We start from the raw sequence: 14,804 nt of genomic DNA, 5'->3' as shown, positions 1-14,804 counted from the left end.
ATTGGTTAGACTTATATCTGTTTCATTACGTTAAATTAGTAATTACAATAATTATAAATAATAAATGACTGTTTAAATATAACTGTATATAAACTTAAATGTCCTGGAGTTATAAGTTCATAATAAATAAATAAAATCATACATCTTCCTACAGTTCCTAAAATAAAAAAAAGAAATTAACTTAAAAGAATTCATCAAACAGCTGATTAAGTTTAATACAAAGTGTTGAAATGTGAAGCAAAATTGACTAATTTATTAAAAGAGGAACCTTTTAATGTAACTGCTTAGGGCTGCAATATTCAAAATCCATCTCTGGTTCTATTATAAAAGTTCCTTGTCCTAACATGTAGGATTTTTCCTAGAAAACTGTAGGGTACCCTGTATATTTATAAAAATCGCAACATTACTCGGACAAATCAAAACAATCAAACGATGCGAATATCTTTCTTTACCTTGCAACTTTCCCCCTTTCGCCAAGAGGAAGATAAAATCGCCAAAAGGGCAAAGGTTCCGCGTCTCCTGCGAAGTGTGAAAGAGCAGGAGTGTGACGAGTTGAATGGGATGAATGAGAAGCTTCGTGTCGATAGAGCTGGAGATGCCCGAGGGGTGTTCTTGGATTTAAGCATGCCGTCCCTGTATCCCGTGCTGCTCCTCCTCGGATACTTCACCGCCAAGGCACAAGGTGAGAACTCTCTCCCGATCGGATAATTTCCCTATTCTCCACCGATTCTCAACCTTTTTAATAGAAATCGAACTTAATATATTGGTTTATTGAAAAGGCCTTTTGAAGATTTGTAAAGAATTTTGTGAATTCTGAATTGGTCTTTGAAATTTAATGAAATATCACTTATGATTTTGAAAATATATTCGATTAAACTTTTGAGATATTTATACATTGTATTCGTCGTAATTTTTCGTTAGATTATATGTAAACATAATTTTAATTTATTAATTTAAAAATAGGACGAATTAATGGACGTAAACACGTTTAATCACTCAATCTTTTCTTAATCACAAAAACAATCAATTTTGGGAATATATCGTTACAGTTATTCTATGGAATCTTTGTGCTATTCATGGATTGGTTTATAGTAATGTTTGCACTAATTTGTCACAACAGAGAATGGTATGATTTTAGTTTATTGGTCTAAAAAATGATTATTTGACGAAAAAAACTGAAACGTTTAATCATATAACTTTTTTATCTTCTCTGATATTTAATTTGATGGCCCCCTTCTATTTTGGAAATGCATCATTACAATAATTCAATGGACTTATTAAATAGATGGTATTAATGGAATTGATTAGGTGACATAATTTTGGTTTATTGGTATAAAGTTATGAGACGTATTAACAAATGATTCAATAGATGGATTGAATATTAATGAAGTGATGTATTATGATTTTGCATTAGATTATTCGGATAACGTAATTTTAAATCCGTGTGCCTTAGGGCGGGTCGGAGAGTTAGAAGGTTATAGGTTTAAAAATACAATGATATGGCGTAACTTAAGCATGTTCAATCACTTAGCTTTTTGGTCTTCTTTGATATTTAATTAGATACCTCCTTCTGTTTTGGGTTAGATACCTCCTTCTGTTTTAGATTAGATACCTCCTTCTGTTATCATTACAATGATTCAAAGGAATGGTTAGCAATGCTCATAGGTTGGATTATTGCAATGTTTGCATCAATTTATCACAACAATGAATGACATAATTTCAGATTATTGGTTTAAAAATATGAGACCTATTGACACAAAGATTCAATGGAAAGATTGAGATACTTATGACGTGAATTCATGTAATTTTGCTTCAAATTTTATGGATAGTGTAATTTTAAATGACTGGTTTAAAAATATGATCACGCGAATTAAGCAACGTAAGCATATTCAATCACTTAACCTTTTGTTCTTCTTTGATATTTAATTAGATGTCTCATTCTCCCTATCCCTCTCTCTCTCTCTCTCTTTTTTTTGAGGAGGAGGAGGAGAATGTATTTTTTATCATGATTCATTGTGGGTTAGATTATAATAATGTTTGTATAAAATTTATTTCGTCTTTCATCAATAAATGACATAATTTTAACTAATTGGTTTAAAAATATGAGAAGTATTGTCACAATGATTCAATGGAAGCATTGAGATGTTTACGTAGTATATTTCATGTAATTTTGCATGAAATTATAAAGATAATGTAATTTTAACTTATTAATTAAAAATACATGATCACGCGAATTAAGCAACCTAAGCAAGTTAAGTCACTTAACCTTTTGATCTTCTTTAATATTTAGTTAGAAGTCCCTTTTTTTTTCCTCGAATGTATCTTTATAAATATTCAATGGAATACTTTGAGATGCTAGGGGATTGGGTTATAATAATGTCTGTGTTAAATTTTTCCGTCAACGAATGATATAATTTTAGCTTATTGGTTTGAAAATACTATGCCTTGGCACAAGTAACTAAAGCATATTTAATAACCTAATTATTTTTCTTTTCTGATATTTAATTTGATGCTGCTCTTGTTTTAAGAATGCATTGTTTCAATGGTTTAATGACAATTTTTGGTTCAAATTATAGCGTATGTAAATAATATAATTTTAGCTTAAGGATAAAGCCCGTTTGATGCAGGAAACGAAAATTAAGAAAATAAATGATTAATAATAAAATATATTATTGCGTTACTTGTTGTTACTGCCTTTTATGTAAGACATTTTATATTTTCAATAATAAAAAGCATTTCTTAATTTTTGTTTCAAAAATTAAAATTTTTATTTTCATGTTATAGCATTTCTAAAGATACAGTTAAAATTTTTAAAAAAATTCCCTTATTTCATCAATGAGATATTTTATTTCTAGCATATTTTTGATTTATATTGTAAAGTAGACATACATAAAAAACAGATTCAAATAGAATTTAATAATATACAAAGATTCAATTTAAACAAAATGATTAAACTTAAACAGAAATGTAGTTAATAATGTGTCCAATAAACGAATAAAAAAAATATTAATAACAAAAATAAAAGGAAAAAGTAACAATTAATATTTCGTCTGCTTTTCTTGTATTTTATCTTTACCTTTAATCTGCTAGACATAAACGACACTAATTTTTTTTTGTCAGTCTGTTCAAGGTTTTTTATGTAATTCTTTCATAATTGTTTTTTCAACTCTTCCTTAATCTAATGGCTTTTTTGGCGTACTTATTTATTCAGTTATACTTATAAATACTAAATGAAATCAATGCTTGGGTTTGCAAGAGCTGATCTTATGTACTCGTAGAATCACCATTAATTTATAATTTAAATGTGTTTGAAATCATTTTCATACTGGAAGATCCACGTTCGTGAGAGTCCCAATTGTCCAATCTTAAATTAATGCAAGGAGCAACGTTTTCTTTCCAATGAGTTAGATATCTCATTTTGTAGATTATAGAATCAATAAATGCTTAAATTTAATTCCTTATCCCTGGTGGCGCCATTTCTCTCCCCTCCCCCTAGATCAAAACAAAAACGCCATGTTTTTACGTTTAACTTTATTCTCTAACTTATGTGCATTCTTCCATCTGCGCCTATTTCTTTAAGTAAAAAATGTGAATTTTTAAAAATTACTAAATAAAAGGCTTTCCCAAAAATTTAAATTATTGTTAGGATACTTTCGCAAGTGCAGATGTTCGTTCTAATTTGCTTTAGACATGGACAATTTGTTTCTTACACGAAATCCTACCACGTAACCTTTGTTTATTAGGAGTCCTTCTAATACTACTGTATTTTCTGTTTTTCCTGATGTCTGCAAAATATTTTGTGAATGTTGTTAAACATTTGGAACTGGATTTGTTTTGACTTCTGGCGCCAAAACTGTAACTTGTGTGTCAGTGTGTCATCTTAGCTTTCTTGTTCTCTGAAAATTCTGTTTGTACTTGAAATATTTAAAGACAGTTTTCATGACCGAATAGTACCTTTTAGCAATTTTTGGTACTTTATGTAAAGGTTTTCTACTTTTTAAAAAAAATTAATTTTAATTTTTCTCGTTTCCAGTGGCGCTTATTTTCTAATGGCAAATTCCCTCTCTCTCTTTCTCTTTCGGTCACTCTTTTTATTTTTAGAAAATGTCAGAAATTAGCTCAAGAATGATTAAAAATTCAACTATTTTAAAATTTTGTAAAAAAAATGATATCTGCAAAACAGGAATAAAAAAAAAAAAAAACTGGAGAGAAAACTTGTTATAGCTTACTTTTTATGGCCTGTAAAAATGCGTGCAGTTTTTTGCTTAGGTGAATTTTTGTTTGTTATTACATTTTATTTACTATTAACAAAAAGTTAAACTTTTTATTTATTGTTACTTTATTATGCAATATTATTTATATTACAAATCAGTGATAGATTTGTAATAAAATATTTCATATTTGAAAGATAGGTGTTTACTTTTTCTCACTCTCACAGTAATTAGATAAATCATTGTGCATCTTATGTAAAGTACGTGCAATATTATACTAATGAATGTTATCTTCTTCATTTTCAATTCGCAATTATGAAAATTATGGATTTCTAATAGTGTTGAGACTCTACCTGAATTTCATTTCATTCAGTCGTTTCTCCGCTAATAAGATTCAAAGATGTGGGATCGTAATGTGAAATAATCCACTCGTTATTAATCCGACTCCATTTTATTATCTCTCTAAATTACAATTCTATTTACATGCTATATTTATATTTAGTTGCCATATACAAAAACATACATTGGTTTCGCGCGCAGTTAATTCTGATTTTAGAGTTGTAAAAGCAAGTTATAGCTCTAGTATGATTAAAGTTAAAATTAGTTTTTAGCCAAAGGCGCTCGTAACATCCTCCCACCTTTTGATTTTTAAATTAGGAGGTTACAAAATCAAAATTAACAAAATATTGCATTCAAAATATTTAGAAATCAAAACATGAAATGCACATATTTGAAAAGTACATAATAAAGTTTAAAAGTTAGTTAAAACGTGAAGGTTTAACCACTTTTCTTCCACTTCTAGTTTTTGTTTCATAGTCGTTATTTTCCGAGCTCGGGATTTCGATTTCTTCATACGAAGCAACCGGTTCGTTTTTTCTCGCACCCACAGGATCGTCATGGTCTAATTCCAAGGGGTATAAACGTTGCACTGGACGCACAAGTTCCCCACTCGCTGTTTTTAGCTTCACTACTCGGATGCAGCCATCTTTCCCAGGAAACACTTCGATTACCAATCCCAAAGGCCAGTCTAGTCGCTTTTTGATATCACTTTCAATTATAACAATATCTCCCACTTGCACTTGTCTAGATTCCTTTCCTTTTGGCTTCTTCTGGATTAACAAGCTTAGATATTCTTTTCGAAATCTTTTCCTCAAGTCCTCTCGTAATTTTTGTTGATACTGATATCGTTTGGAGATATTTACTTTATCCAAAGTATCCAAATCGGGAACTCCTACCTTTGTAGTCTCTTGAATGAACATTGAGGGAGTCAGTGGAATTAAATCATTCGGATCTTCCGATAGATAATTCAAAGGTCTAGAATTGATGTTGGCTTCTACGTCACAAAGAATAGTGAACATTTCTTCGTAATGAAGCGATGCCTTTCCTAAAACTCTTCTTAAAAGCTTCTTCACCATCTTAATCATGCTCTCAAAAAATCCGCCCCACCAAGCAGCTGTTGGGGGGTTAAATTTCCACTGAATTCTTAAGACGGAGGCTTCATTGACAATCTTGTCCCAATCAAGAGAACCCATCAAATTATTTGTTCCAGTAAAATTTGTTCCGTTATCGCTGTATATAGTCCTAGGTCGCCCTCGTCTTGCGACGAATCTTCTAAAACCTAGAAGGAATCCATTAGTTGAAAGACTCTGTATTAATTCCAAATGAATGGCCCTATATACAGCGCAAGTAAAAAGCAAGATCCAGGCCTTTTTCCCATCCTTTAAATGAAGCGGCCCTGCTAAATCCACTCCAGTGCCTTCGAATATCAAGGCTTCCCGTACACGATCTTCCGGTAGTGGCGCAGGAATTGATTCAATTTTCTTGCTCGTATATCTTTTGCATCTTATACACCTTGAGAGCACTTTCTGGACAGTTTTTCGGCCCTGCAGAATCCAAAATTTTTGACGGATATCTGTTAGGACAACTTGAACTCCAGCATGGGAAGAGATCAAATGATGTTCGAAAATCAATCTCTCCACTAATGGGTGCTTACAAGGCAATACTAGAGGGTATCTAAAATTTTCTTCATCATCTCGTCTAGTAATTTTAGTTTTCAATCTAATTAGTCCATCAGAATCATTAAACACACAGAGTGATTTAAGTTTTGATCTTGCATCTTCGTTATTAAAGGTTTCTTGTTGCACGATTTGTATCACCTTTCTTTCGGCGGCATCTAGTTCTGCAACAGTTAAAAGATCTTTCATCTTGTTAATTGGATTTCGGCAATTTTGTACAAATCGTAGCATCCATGCTATCATTCGCACAATTTTGGAATATCTTGAGAACTTGTACAAATACCAGGATTTATTCAGATCTGTAGAGTTGACTAAAGTTACGACCCTCTTTTTCCTTTCCCGGAAAACCTCTTCAAAATTGTATTCAGAGTCTGTCGCTGGCCATTCTTCTTCTGGAAGTTTCAACCACTGTGGGCCCTCCCACCATCTCGATTTCAAAAATCCTTGGATTGAACAACCACGGGAAGGGAGATCAGCAGGATTGCAAGTGCCTGGGAGATGCTTCCAAGCATCCTTTGAAGAAAGACTTCTTATTTCTTCTACTCTGTTATTCACGAACGTACCCCAATGATCTTCTTTTTGAATCCAATGAAGAGCAACAGAAGAATCTGTCCAATAAAAAGTAGGTACGTCTCTCAAAGACATAGAATTTTTAATATCTGAAGTTAACCTAGCTCCAATGCAGCATGCTAGTAATTCTAGACGAGGTATTGTAATAACCTTTAAAGGTGCTACTCTACTTTTTGCCTCTATAAAATATATTTTGACTTCCTCTCCCAAGGTATTTCTCAAAAATACGACAGTACTGTATGCAACTTTGCTGGCATCACAAAAGGTATGAAGACTTAGTCCTTCGGTGCAGCCATTGATCTTTACACATCTAGGGATCTTAACTTCAGACAGCAATTTCAAATCAACAATCAAAGTTTTGAATTTTTTCTGAATGTCATCTGGTAGAATTTCATCCCACCCTAAGTTTCTTTTCCAAATATTTTGCACTAAGAGTTTTAAACATATTGTCACAGGACATAAAAATCCAAGTGGATCAAATATCTTTTGAGACGTTGACAGAATATTTCTTTTACTGCAAACATCAAAATTAAATTCTGTATTTTGTAAATCACAGAAAAGGAAATCTTCATTTGTATTCCATAACAGTCCAAGTACTGAGGTTGGAACAGTTGGCTCGTCCCGACTTAGGTCCCTTGTATATTCCCAACCTCGAAGATCAAAACAAGCCTTGGAAAGCAACAGCTTTGCTTCTTGAATGAATCGGGTAAGATCATCTTCATTGCGCACGGATGTCACACAGTTATCTACATAAAAGGAATTCTTCAATATTTCGGAGGTTTCAGGAAAGCACTCTTTACTTTCCTCTAGATGATTCATCAAAACCGCTGCCAAGAGGAAAGGACTACAAGTGAGGCCAAAAACAAGACGGCGGTGACGAAGTATCTCAAATTTTCTTGTTTCGTAATCTTTCCACCAAAGAAATCGCAAAACATCTTGATCCTCTTTTGCAATTGAGATTTGAAGAAAGGCTTTTTTAATATCAGAAATTACCCCAATGTTATTTTGTCTGAATTTTCTTAAAATGGGTGGAATTTGCTCTATTAAATTTGGTCCCTTTTCCAGACAGTCATTTAAGGACGGAACTTTCTTAACTCGACAAGAAGCGTCAAACACTGGACGTACTTTGGTTGATGAGTTTTCCTTAAAAACACCTCGGTGCGGCAAATAATAACTTGGATTTCCCTCCTCCATTTTGGGCACTTTCTCTATTATATTTTCCTCAAGCCATTCTTCAAAAACAGCCTCATATTCTGCATATTTCTTTTCATCTTTTAACTTTTGTGAAGTACGGATACAACGTTGTTCAGCTGTGGATCTATTGTCTTGTAGAATTTCTTTTGCTTCTATCCAAGGTAGCTTAACTATGTATCTGCCATTTTCATCTCTATCCACTGCTTTCATAAAATGATCCATTGCGTTTCTTTTCATTTCTTCTTTAGATTTAGTTTCAACTGGATCCATAATACCTAAAGTTTCTAATTTCCAAAGATCAGAGATAGAGCTATTTTGTATTAGCATTGAAGTCACCAGTTGAGCGGAAGTATTTTCCTCTTTTCCTCCAAAAACTTTACCCATGATCAGCCAGCCTAATTTTGTTTCATATGCTACTAATCCACATTTCAGAGCATATATATTTCCTGAGAATAACTGTCCGCAAAAGTCAGCTCCTATCAGCAATTCAATGTCCGGACAATCTTTGCCTTGATCAGAGAGTATTATATTCTTTTTCTTCAACTCCTTTTGCCAATTTCCTTTGTGGATCCGAGGTATTTTTCCGCATATAATTGGTTGATCGAGGACTTGCATATCGTAAGTGAATCCCGTATTCAAATTCTGAAGGGTTATTTCATATAGTCCATGATCTTGTTTTTCTAACGTAGATCCACCAAATACCGAATGTATGATATTTTTAACTTCAATGGGCCTCAGATTCATTTCTTTAATTGTTTTCTCTAATAAGTATGATCGCTGCGAACCACTGTCAATAAGAGCTCGTACTCTGCGTGTTTTTCCTTCTGCTTTAATATTAACTTGCAATGTTTGAAGGAGAACTTCTTCAGCAGCACACTGATTGGATAAATTGACATTTAGATTCTCTTCCACCTCAGGTGTTTTGACTTTTGGTTTGTTTGTTGGCAGATCTGGACACATCAAAGTCCAATGCCTCTTATTACAAAGCAGGCACTGTACATTTGACTTGCAAATTCTTGACCTATGGCCAGGCTTTAAACAAGTGAAGCAGCACTTTTTATTTTTCAAAATCTTTTGTTTCTTTTCAAAATCAAATTTTTTGGCATTGTAACATTCTTTGCTTTCGTGAGGGTTTTCACAAAAAACGCAGATGGTATTATGTTTTCTTTTTTCTGTACCTCCTGAAAACAAATCTGTAGCAGTAGCCACAGAATCAGAATTCCTCTCCTTACACACCTTAGGCGCAAATCCTGATCTCGCTAAGCGAATTCTTTCCTCACCTTCTATTTCTGTTTTCAGAAAGAGTAATAAGTTTTTCAGTTTTTCTGAATAAGCATTGCTTTCCGGGTCATGATTTGCTATTATAATTGGATTACGCAGCCATACCCTGAATATATCTTCAGGTATGCAGGATTCCACCAGGGGGAAAAGCATTGCTGAATACTTGTCTGATGTTAAACCAATTGATTCTAGAGCTCTTAAGTAAGTTTCTAATTTATCATAAATTTGCGACGTGCTTAATTTCCTTTTAGCTTCTGAAGCATTTATTATAACTAATTTTAGTAGCTCACGAACGTAGTATTCAATAAGCAACTCATCCTTTCCGAAACGCGATTTTAAACTTTCTATTGCCTTGCAATAATTCGCATTTGTTGGAGGATAACTGTCTATAATTTCCCGAGCTCTAGTTCCTTCACTTACACATTGGATCAAATATTGAAATTTGTCTTCATTTTCTAATTTATCATCATCATGAATACGCTTAAATTGACTCCAGAAAGCCAGCCAATTCTTAATTTCACCGTTAAATTTAACGAGTTCTATTTTAGGTAACTTAAGTTTTCGTTTAATTCTAGGAGAAACAGAACCAACGCTTTCCTTTTCAGCGTAAGAAAGTTTAGTCAAATATATGTCCACATTTACTTTCGCTTCAATCATTTTTGTGCTGTATTCTTCGATTTTCATATACTCATCTTCATACTTTTCGGTATCAGAATTTTCCAGAAGAAAACTACATATTTCATTATCTAATTTGGCCAAATCCGAATAAATTCGTTCCAAATTGCCGAAAAGTGATTTAATCTCTTTTTCCTGAGGTTCATCGACCTTTAATCTTTCAATTAAAACATTATACGTTTTCGTAAAGTTAGATCTAATAGGTATTCGCTTCTTAACGGACATCTCCATTTTTATTTCACTACTTAATTCTTATTGCAAATAAAAACAGACGTACCGTATTTTTAGCAATCACGTCCGGGTCACCACAATGTTGAGACTCTACCTGAATTTCATTTCATTCAGTCGTTTCTCCGCTAATAAGATTCAAAGATGTGGGATCGTAATGTGAAATAATCCACTCGTTATTAATCCGACTCCATTTTATTATCTCTCTAAATTACAATTCTATTTACATGCTATATTTATATTTAGTTGCCATATACAAAAACATACATTGGTTTCGCGCGCAGTTAATTCTGATTTTAGAGTTGTAAAAGCAAGTTATAGCTCTAGTATGATTAAAGTTAAAATTAGTTTTTAGCCAAAGGCGCTCGTAACAAATAGTTCTTTAAAATATTCTGTTGGTGTAAAATAAAGCTTTAAAAAGCATATTTTAATTGCACTATTTTCACTTTAAATCATATCTTTACTTGATGATTGTAGTAAAAAAAATCAATATAAAAACTCTTGCAAAAAAAAAAAAAAAAGCTTTTCTTTAGATAAGATGGTTTTTTTTTTTCGTATCTTTTTCTTTCCTATCTTTCAATACTAGTGAATTTTGAAACATTTTCTTCTTTCGAGATCATGAATTTTTCTTTCTTTCTCATTTTAAAAAAGTTCATGTAAAGGAAAATATTAAGAAGCTTTTATCTAGCACACATCTCAGAAGTTCAGAATCACTGCCGTCCAGAAAATAAATAGTTATAAAAGACTTTCTTTTTTAGAACTGAGTTCTTAAAACTAAAATGCATAGCAAAACAGTTATTTTCATTGTTTTGATTCATATCTTGTTACAGTTATTTTTTTTCATCTAACATGCAGTTATTTCTTTTTTGAAATTACATTTTTCGTTTTTCTTTTCAATTTTTTTAATATTTTATTGGATACAAACGTTGGCGAACGATAGCAATGTATGCAAATTCAGCATTGCTACTTAGCGCCATAATTTCACTCTCTTGTGTTAAACTCTTTTACTCGGTGAAACAATAAATAGTTCAGTTGTAATTCATTGTAAGTTTAGTTTGCAACTTAGTGTAAGTGTACTGAAACTATATCTGTGTGTATTCCTAAGTGGCTCGTCATATTACCATCACCGTGTTTTTAATCAATATGCTTTATAAAATGGACGCGCCGGCGTCCTGGCATAGGGGTAGCGCGTCTTCCCCGTGATCTGGGCGTCCCGGTTTGGGCATGGTTGTTCTTCTGTTGTTCTATCTGTGAGATGTGTGAATGTGCCCTCCTGTAAAAAGGGGTTGTGCAAGCGAATGAATGATGCGTGAGTGGCAAAGTCGTACTCTTGGCCCTAGTTGGCGCTGCTATAAAAAATAAGAGACGTCCCCCTCAGGCTTAAATCGCTGTCTTCGTAACAGCGGGCTTGTCAGTGGCAAGTGCCATAAGAAACAAACAAACAAACAATAAAATGGACGCGGTTTCTTTTCCTACACCTTTGAAATTCCAGTTCCAATTTAATTTAAATTCATAATTTTATCACATTATCTCTCATCCAATTTAATTTAAATTCAATTTTTCACATTTTAAGCGGGAAACGACTAAATACGTTTTAGGCATATTGTTGTTAAAACGCGAAAGATGACAAAAGTTGTTTCTACAAATGATCAAATTAGCTAAAAATCTATAGCTATTTTGTGCGCGAATTGCGAAAAAAATCGCTCGCTGCATGGTAAGAGTTCGAGAGTAAGAGGTGGTGCGAGAACAACCACCTTGAAATGAGTAAATCTAAATTTTATATATAATGTTTTCCAAATGAAAATTTGTGTCGTTTTTATTCCATGTAATTTATTCCTTTTAGAAGTCTTTAAAAAAGTAGTAGTTTGTAGTTTAGAGTGCTTTAGAAACTGAGGCAAAGGCAGAGGAGGAGGGGGGGGGTCGCTTTAAAATAATAAGTTGAAATCGAGAATATAAAATCTGAATATAAAAATATTCAGAATCTAATAATATTCTAACGAATTGTGAAGAATTATTCATTGTCATCCTGTGATTATATTCAATGCATAATAAAAGTCAGGAGAAATTTGTTTTCGGAAGTTAATTTTTAAATTTAAGTCATCATTTTAATTTCTTTTTTTAATTATCATATCTAAAATAGAAAAAAAATTATCCTTACCATTTATTTCAAAGTAAAAAAAGAAGGACTATTTATTCAAATTCTAGACAATGATAATGAAATCGATTTTTAATTTTTAAATCGGGAGTTGTGTGAATATATGCAAATAAGTGTACGAAATACAGATTTAGTTTAGTTTAGTTACATTAAGGTTCCTCTTTGAAGCAACACAAAAGCCACTTTGGGATAAATATCATAATTTTGAACTGCGGTCAGATGATGTACGATATGCCGAAAAAAAATATTAAAAATAATTTGAACTAAAATATATTTTATGATTTAAATTTTTAAAAAAAAATCGTTCCTGCTTTAAGTCAAGATTGTAGCAAGTAAATTATTTTATCGATTAATTTTTACGTCATTATCGTTTTCCATTATACTATTTTTAATGACTATAAATTTACTATTTATCATTAGGATATAATGCTTTATTCCTTTATATTATATTCTTTATATTAGGATATTATATTATTATATTAGGATTATTTATATTCCTTACTATTAGGATATAATGCTTTATTCCTTTAGCTTAGCTCTTTATTTTTTGAATTACTGTTTTTACATACACACAATAGGCACACATATTTTCTGAAAGGGCTATCATTAGGACATAATGCTTAATTCCTTTTGCTTAGCTCTTTAATTTTTGAATTACTGTTTTTACACACAATTATCACGCATATTTTCTGAAAGAGGGATAACGGCCTTTGTTGCTATGCATCCCATACTGTTAACGTTCAAGTCAAATCTCTCATGTATTTATTTATTTTTTACTTTTTTACTCAAGGATTTTTGAAACTAGATTCATAAAAACTTCGAATACGAGTTACAACACCTTATGTCTGAAGAATATAGTACCTTATATGTACGCATAACCAGAACATTTATGCGTAACTAGAAAGTAAAAATAGTAAGTTGCTGAAATACGAACCTCTAAAGATTTTTTATTCTTCTAATATATAATGTATGATATAAATTTTTTTCTTCTGATATATATGCATATCAAACTCTTAGACTACGATTTTTGCATCACACACCAAGGAATAATTATTATACCACAACGAGCTTCTTTTACAATAATGATTTCGAAAGGCGCATTTCTTTGAGAAACTTTCGTAATTTACTCGCTGTTAATATCATGCATTTCATTGTGTTTACAAATGAAGGAACTTGAGAAACGGGCAATATTTTCCGGCAAAAAACCCACTGAAGGACACTTTTAGAATTATTCGAACGATTCTGAAATACGAAATAGTTCGAGATAAAATTATTTGATTTGAAAGAAAAAAATTTAATAAATAATTTTTTGCAAATGATATTGATCGTCTAAATTGTAAGAAACTAGATACTTTTTATGTGATTTTCATTTAGAAAGCATAGTAAATTTAAAAGAAAATATTCTATATTATCTTAAAATAAGCCTAACAGAAAATATGTCTTCGTCTGGAATCATAACAAGAAAAATAACGAAATCATTTAGAAGGGCAAAATTTAATGAGAAAGCTATTTTCATTTATCAATGTGACGCTCTTTTGTAGAAGTGCTGTAAAATCTACAAAAGTGTGTGGGCGGTAATTAATGAATTGTAAAATTTCCAAGCTATCGTAATAACGTGCGCCTAAAAAAATGGATTAAAGATTTTTTGTGAGTGTGTTTGTGTGTGCGTGTGTTTTTATTGTTTTTGGCGCAAAAGTGGAGAACCGCTATTTTTAATTGACTTGGTCACACACTTATCATATTGTAATGAAATTCTAAAATGACCCCTTAATTTTTTTTAAAACTGAAGCATTTAAAATCGTGGTCTTGTATGAATCTTCTTGCGCCAATTCTAATTTTTTATGCAGTTAAAATTTAGGATGTAGACTGATTATCTTTTTTTTAATTATTATTATTGATTCTATTTTTTTTTATTTAAGATTCTAAACTATATATTGCCTATTCATTTGATGGTTTGATGATCGATATTTATATTCGTAATTTTATACTCTAGTAGATTTGTAAAATCATTGGATTATTGAACAATATATAGAATTCGACTTCATGATTAACATAGGTACCCATCCTAATTGATGCTTCATGTTATAGTTCGTATTGGTCTTTGTAAATTTTTATTTCTTACTTTTCTACACACAGACACGTATACAAAAACTATATATCTATTTTGAAATCGCCACGTTTTAAATAAATCATAAATTTGTTTGCCTTCAAAAATAATTTCTACTTCGTTTTGGAAATGTGATATTTTCTTGTTCGGTGCATTGTTTGTAGCAGTTGAGATGGTTCTAAAGTCATCTGTCATAAAATTATTCTGAAAAATCATTTCACATATTTACTTTAAAAATATGAACACCTTTTCTGTAAATCATGAGATTAAAATGATATTTGCTTTTAATAAATTAATGTTCTTTGAATAAAGAGTGAAATTTCCATTCTATGACCCAGAATTAAAAAAAAGAAAGAATTCTGCGATAA

At 31.6% G+C, this 14,804-nt stretch overlaps 1 protein-coding gene across 1 annotated transcript in view; it reads left to right on the top strand.

Moving 5' to 3' along the window:
* Positions 1–551: 551 nt before the first annotated feature.
* LOC129968570 (reversion-inducing cysteine-rich protein with Kazal motifs-like) overlaps positions 552–14,804 on the top strand; it is a 122,018-nt gene continuing 107,765 nt past the window's right edge. Inside the window, exon 1 of the mRNA XM_056082590.1 lies at positions 552–682. Coding sequence (XP_055938565.1) covers positions 562–682 — 121 coding nt within the window. The 5' untranslated portion in view covers positions 552–561. The remainder of the gene's footprint in view (positions 683–14,804) is intronic.

This window comes from Argiope bruennichi, chromosome 5 (genome assembly GCF_947563725.1).
Source record: "Argiope bruennichi chromosome 5, qqArgBrue1.1, whole genome shotgun sequence".
Lineage (NCBI taxonomy): Eukaryota > Metazoa > Arthropoda > Arachnida > Araneae > Araneidae > Argiope > Argiope bruennichi.
This window is presented reverse-complemented; position numbering and strand designations above follow the sequence as displayed.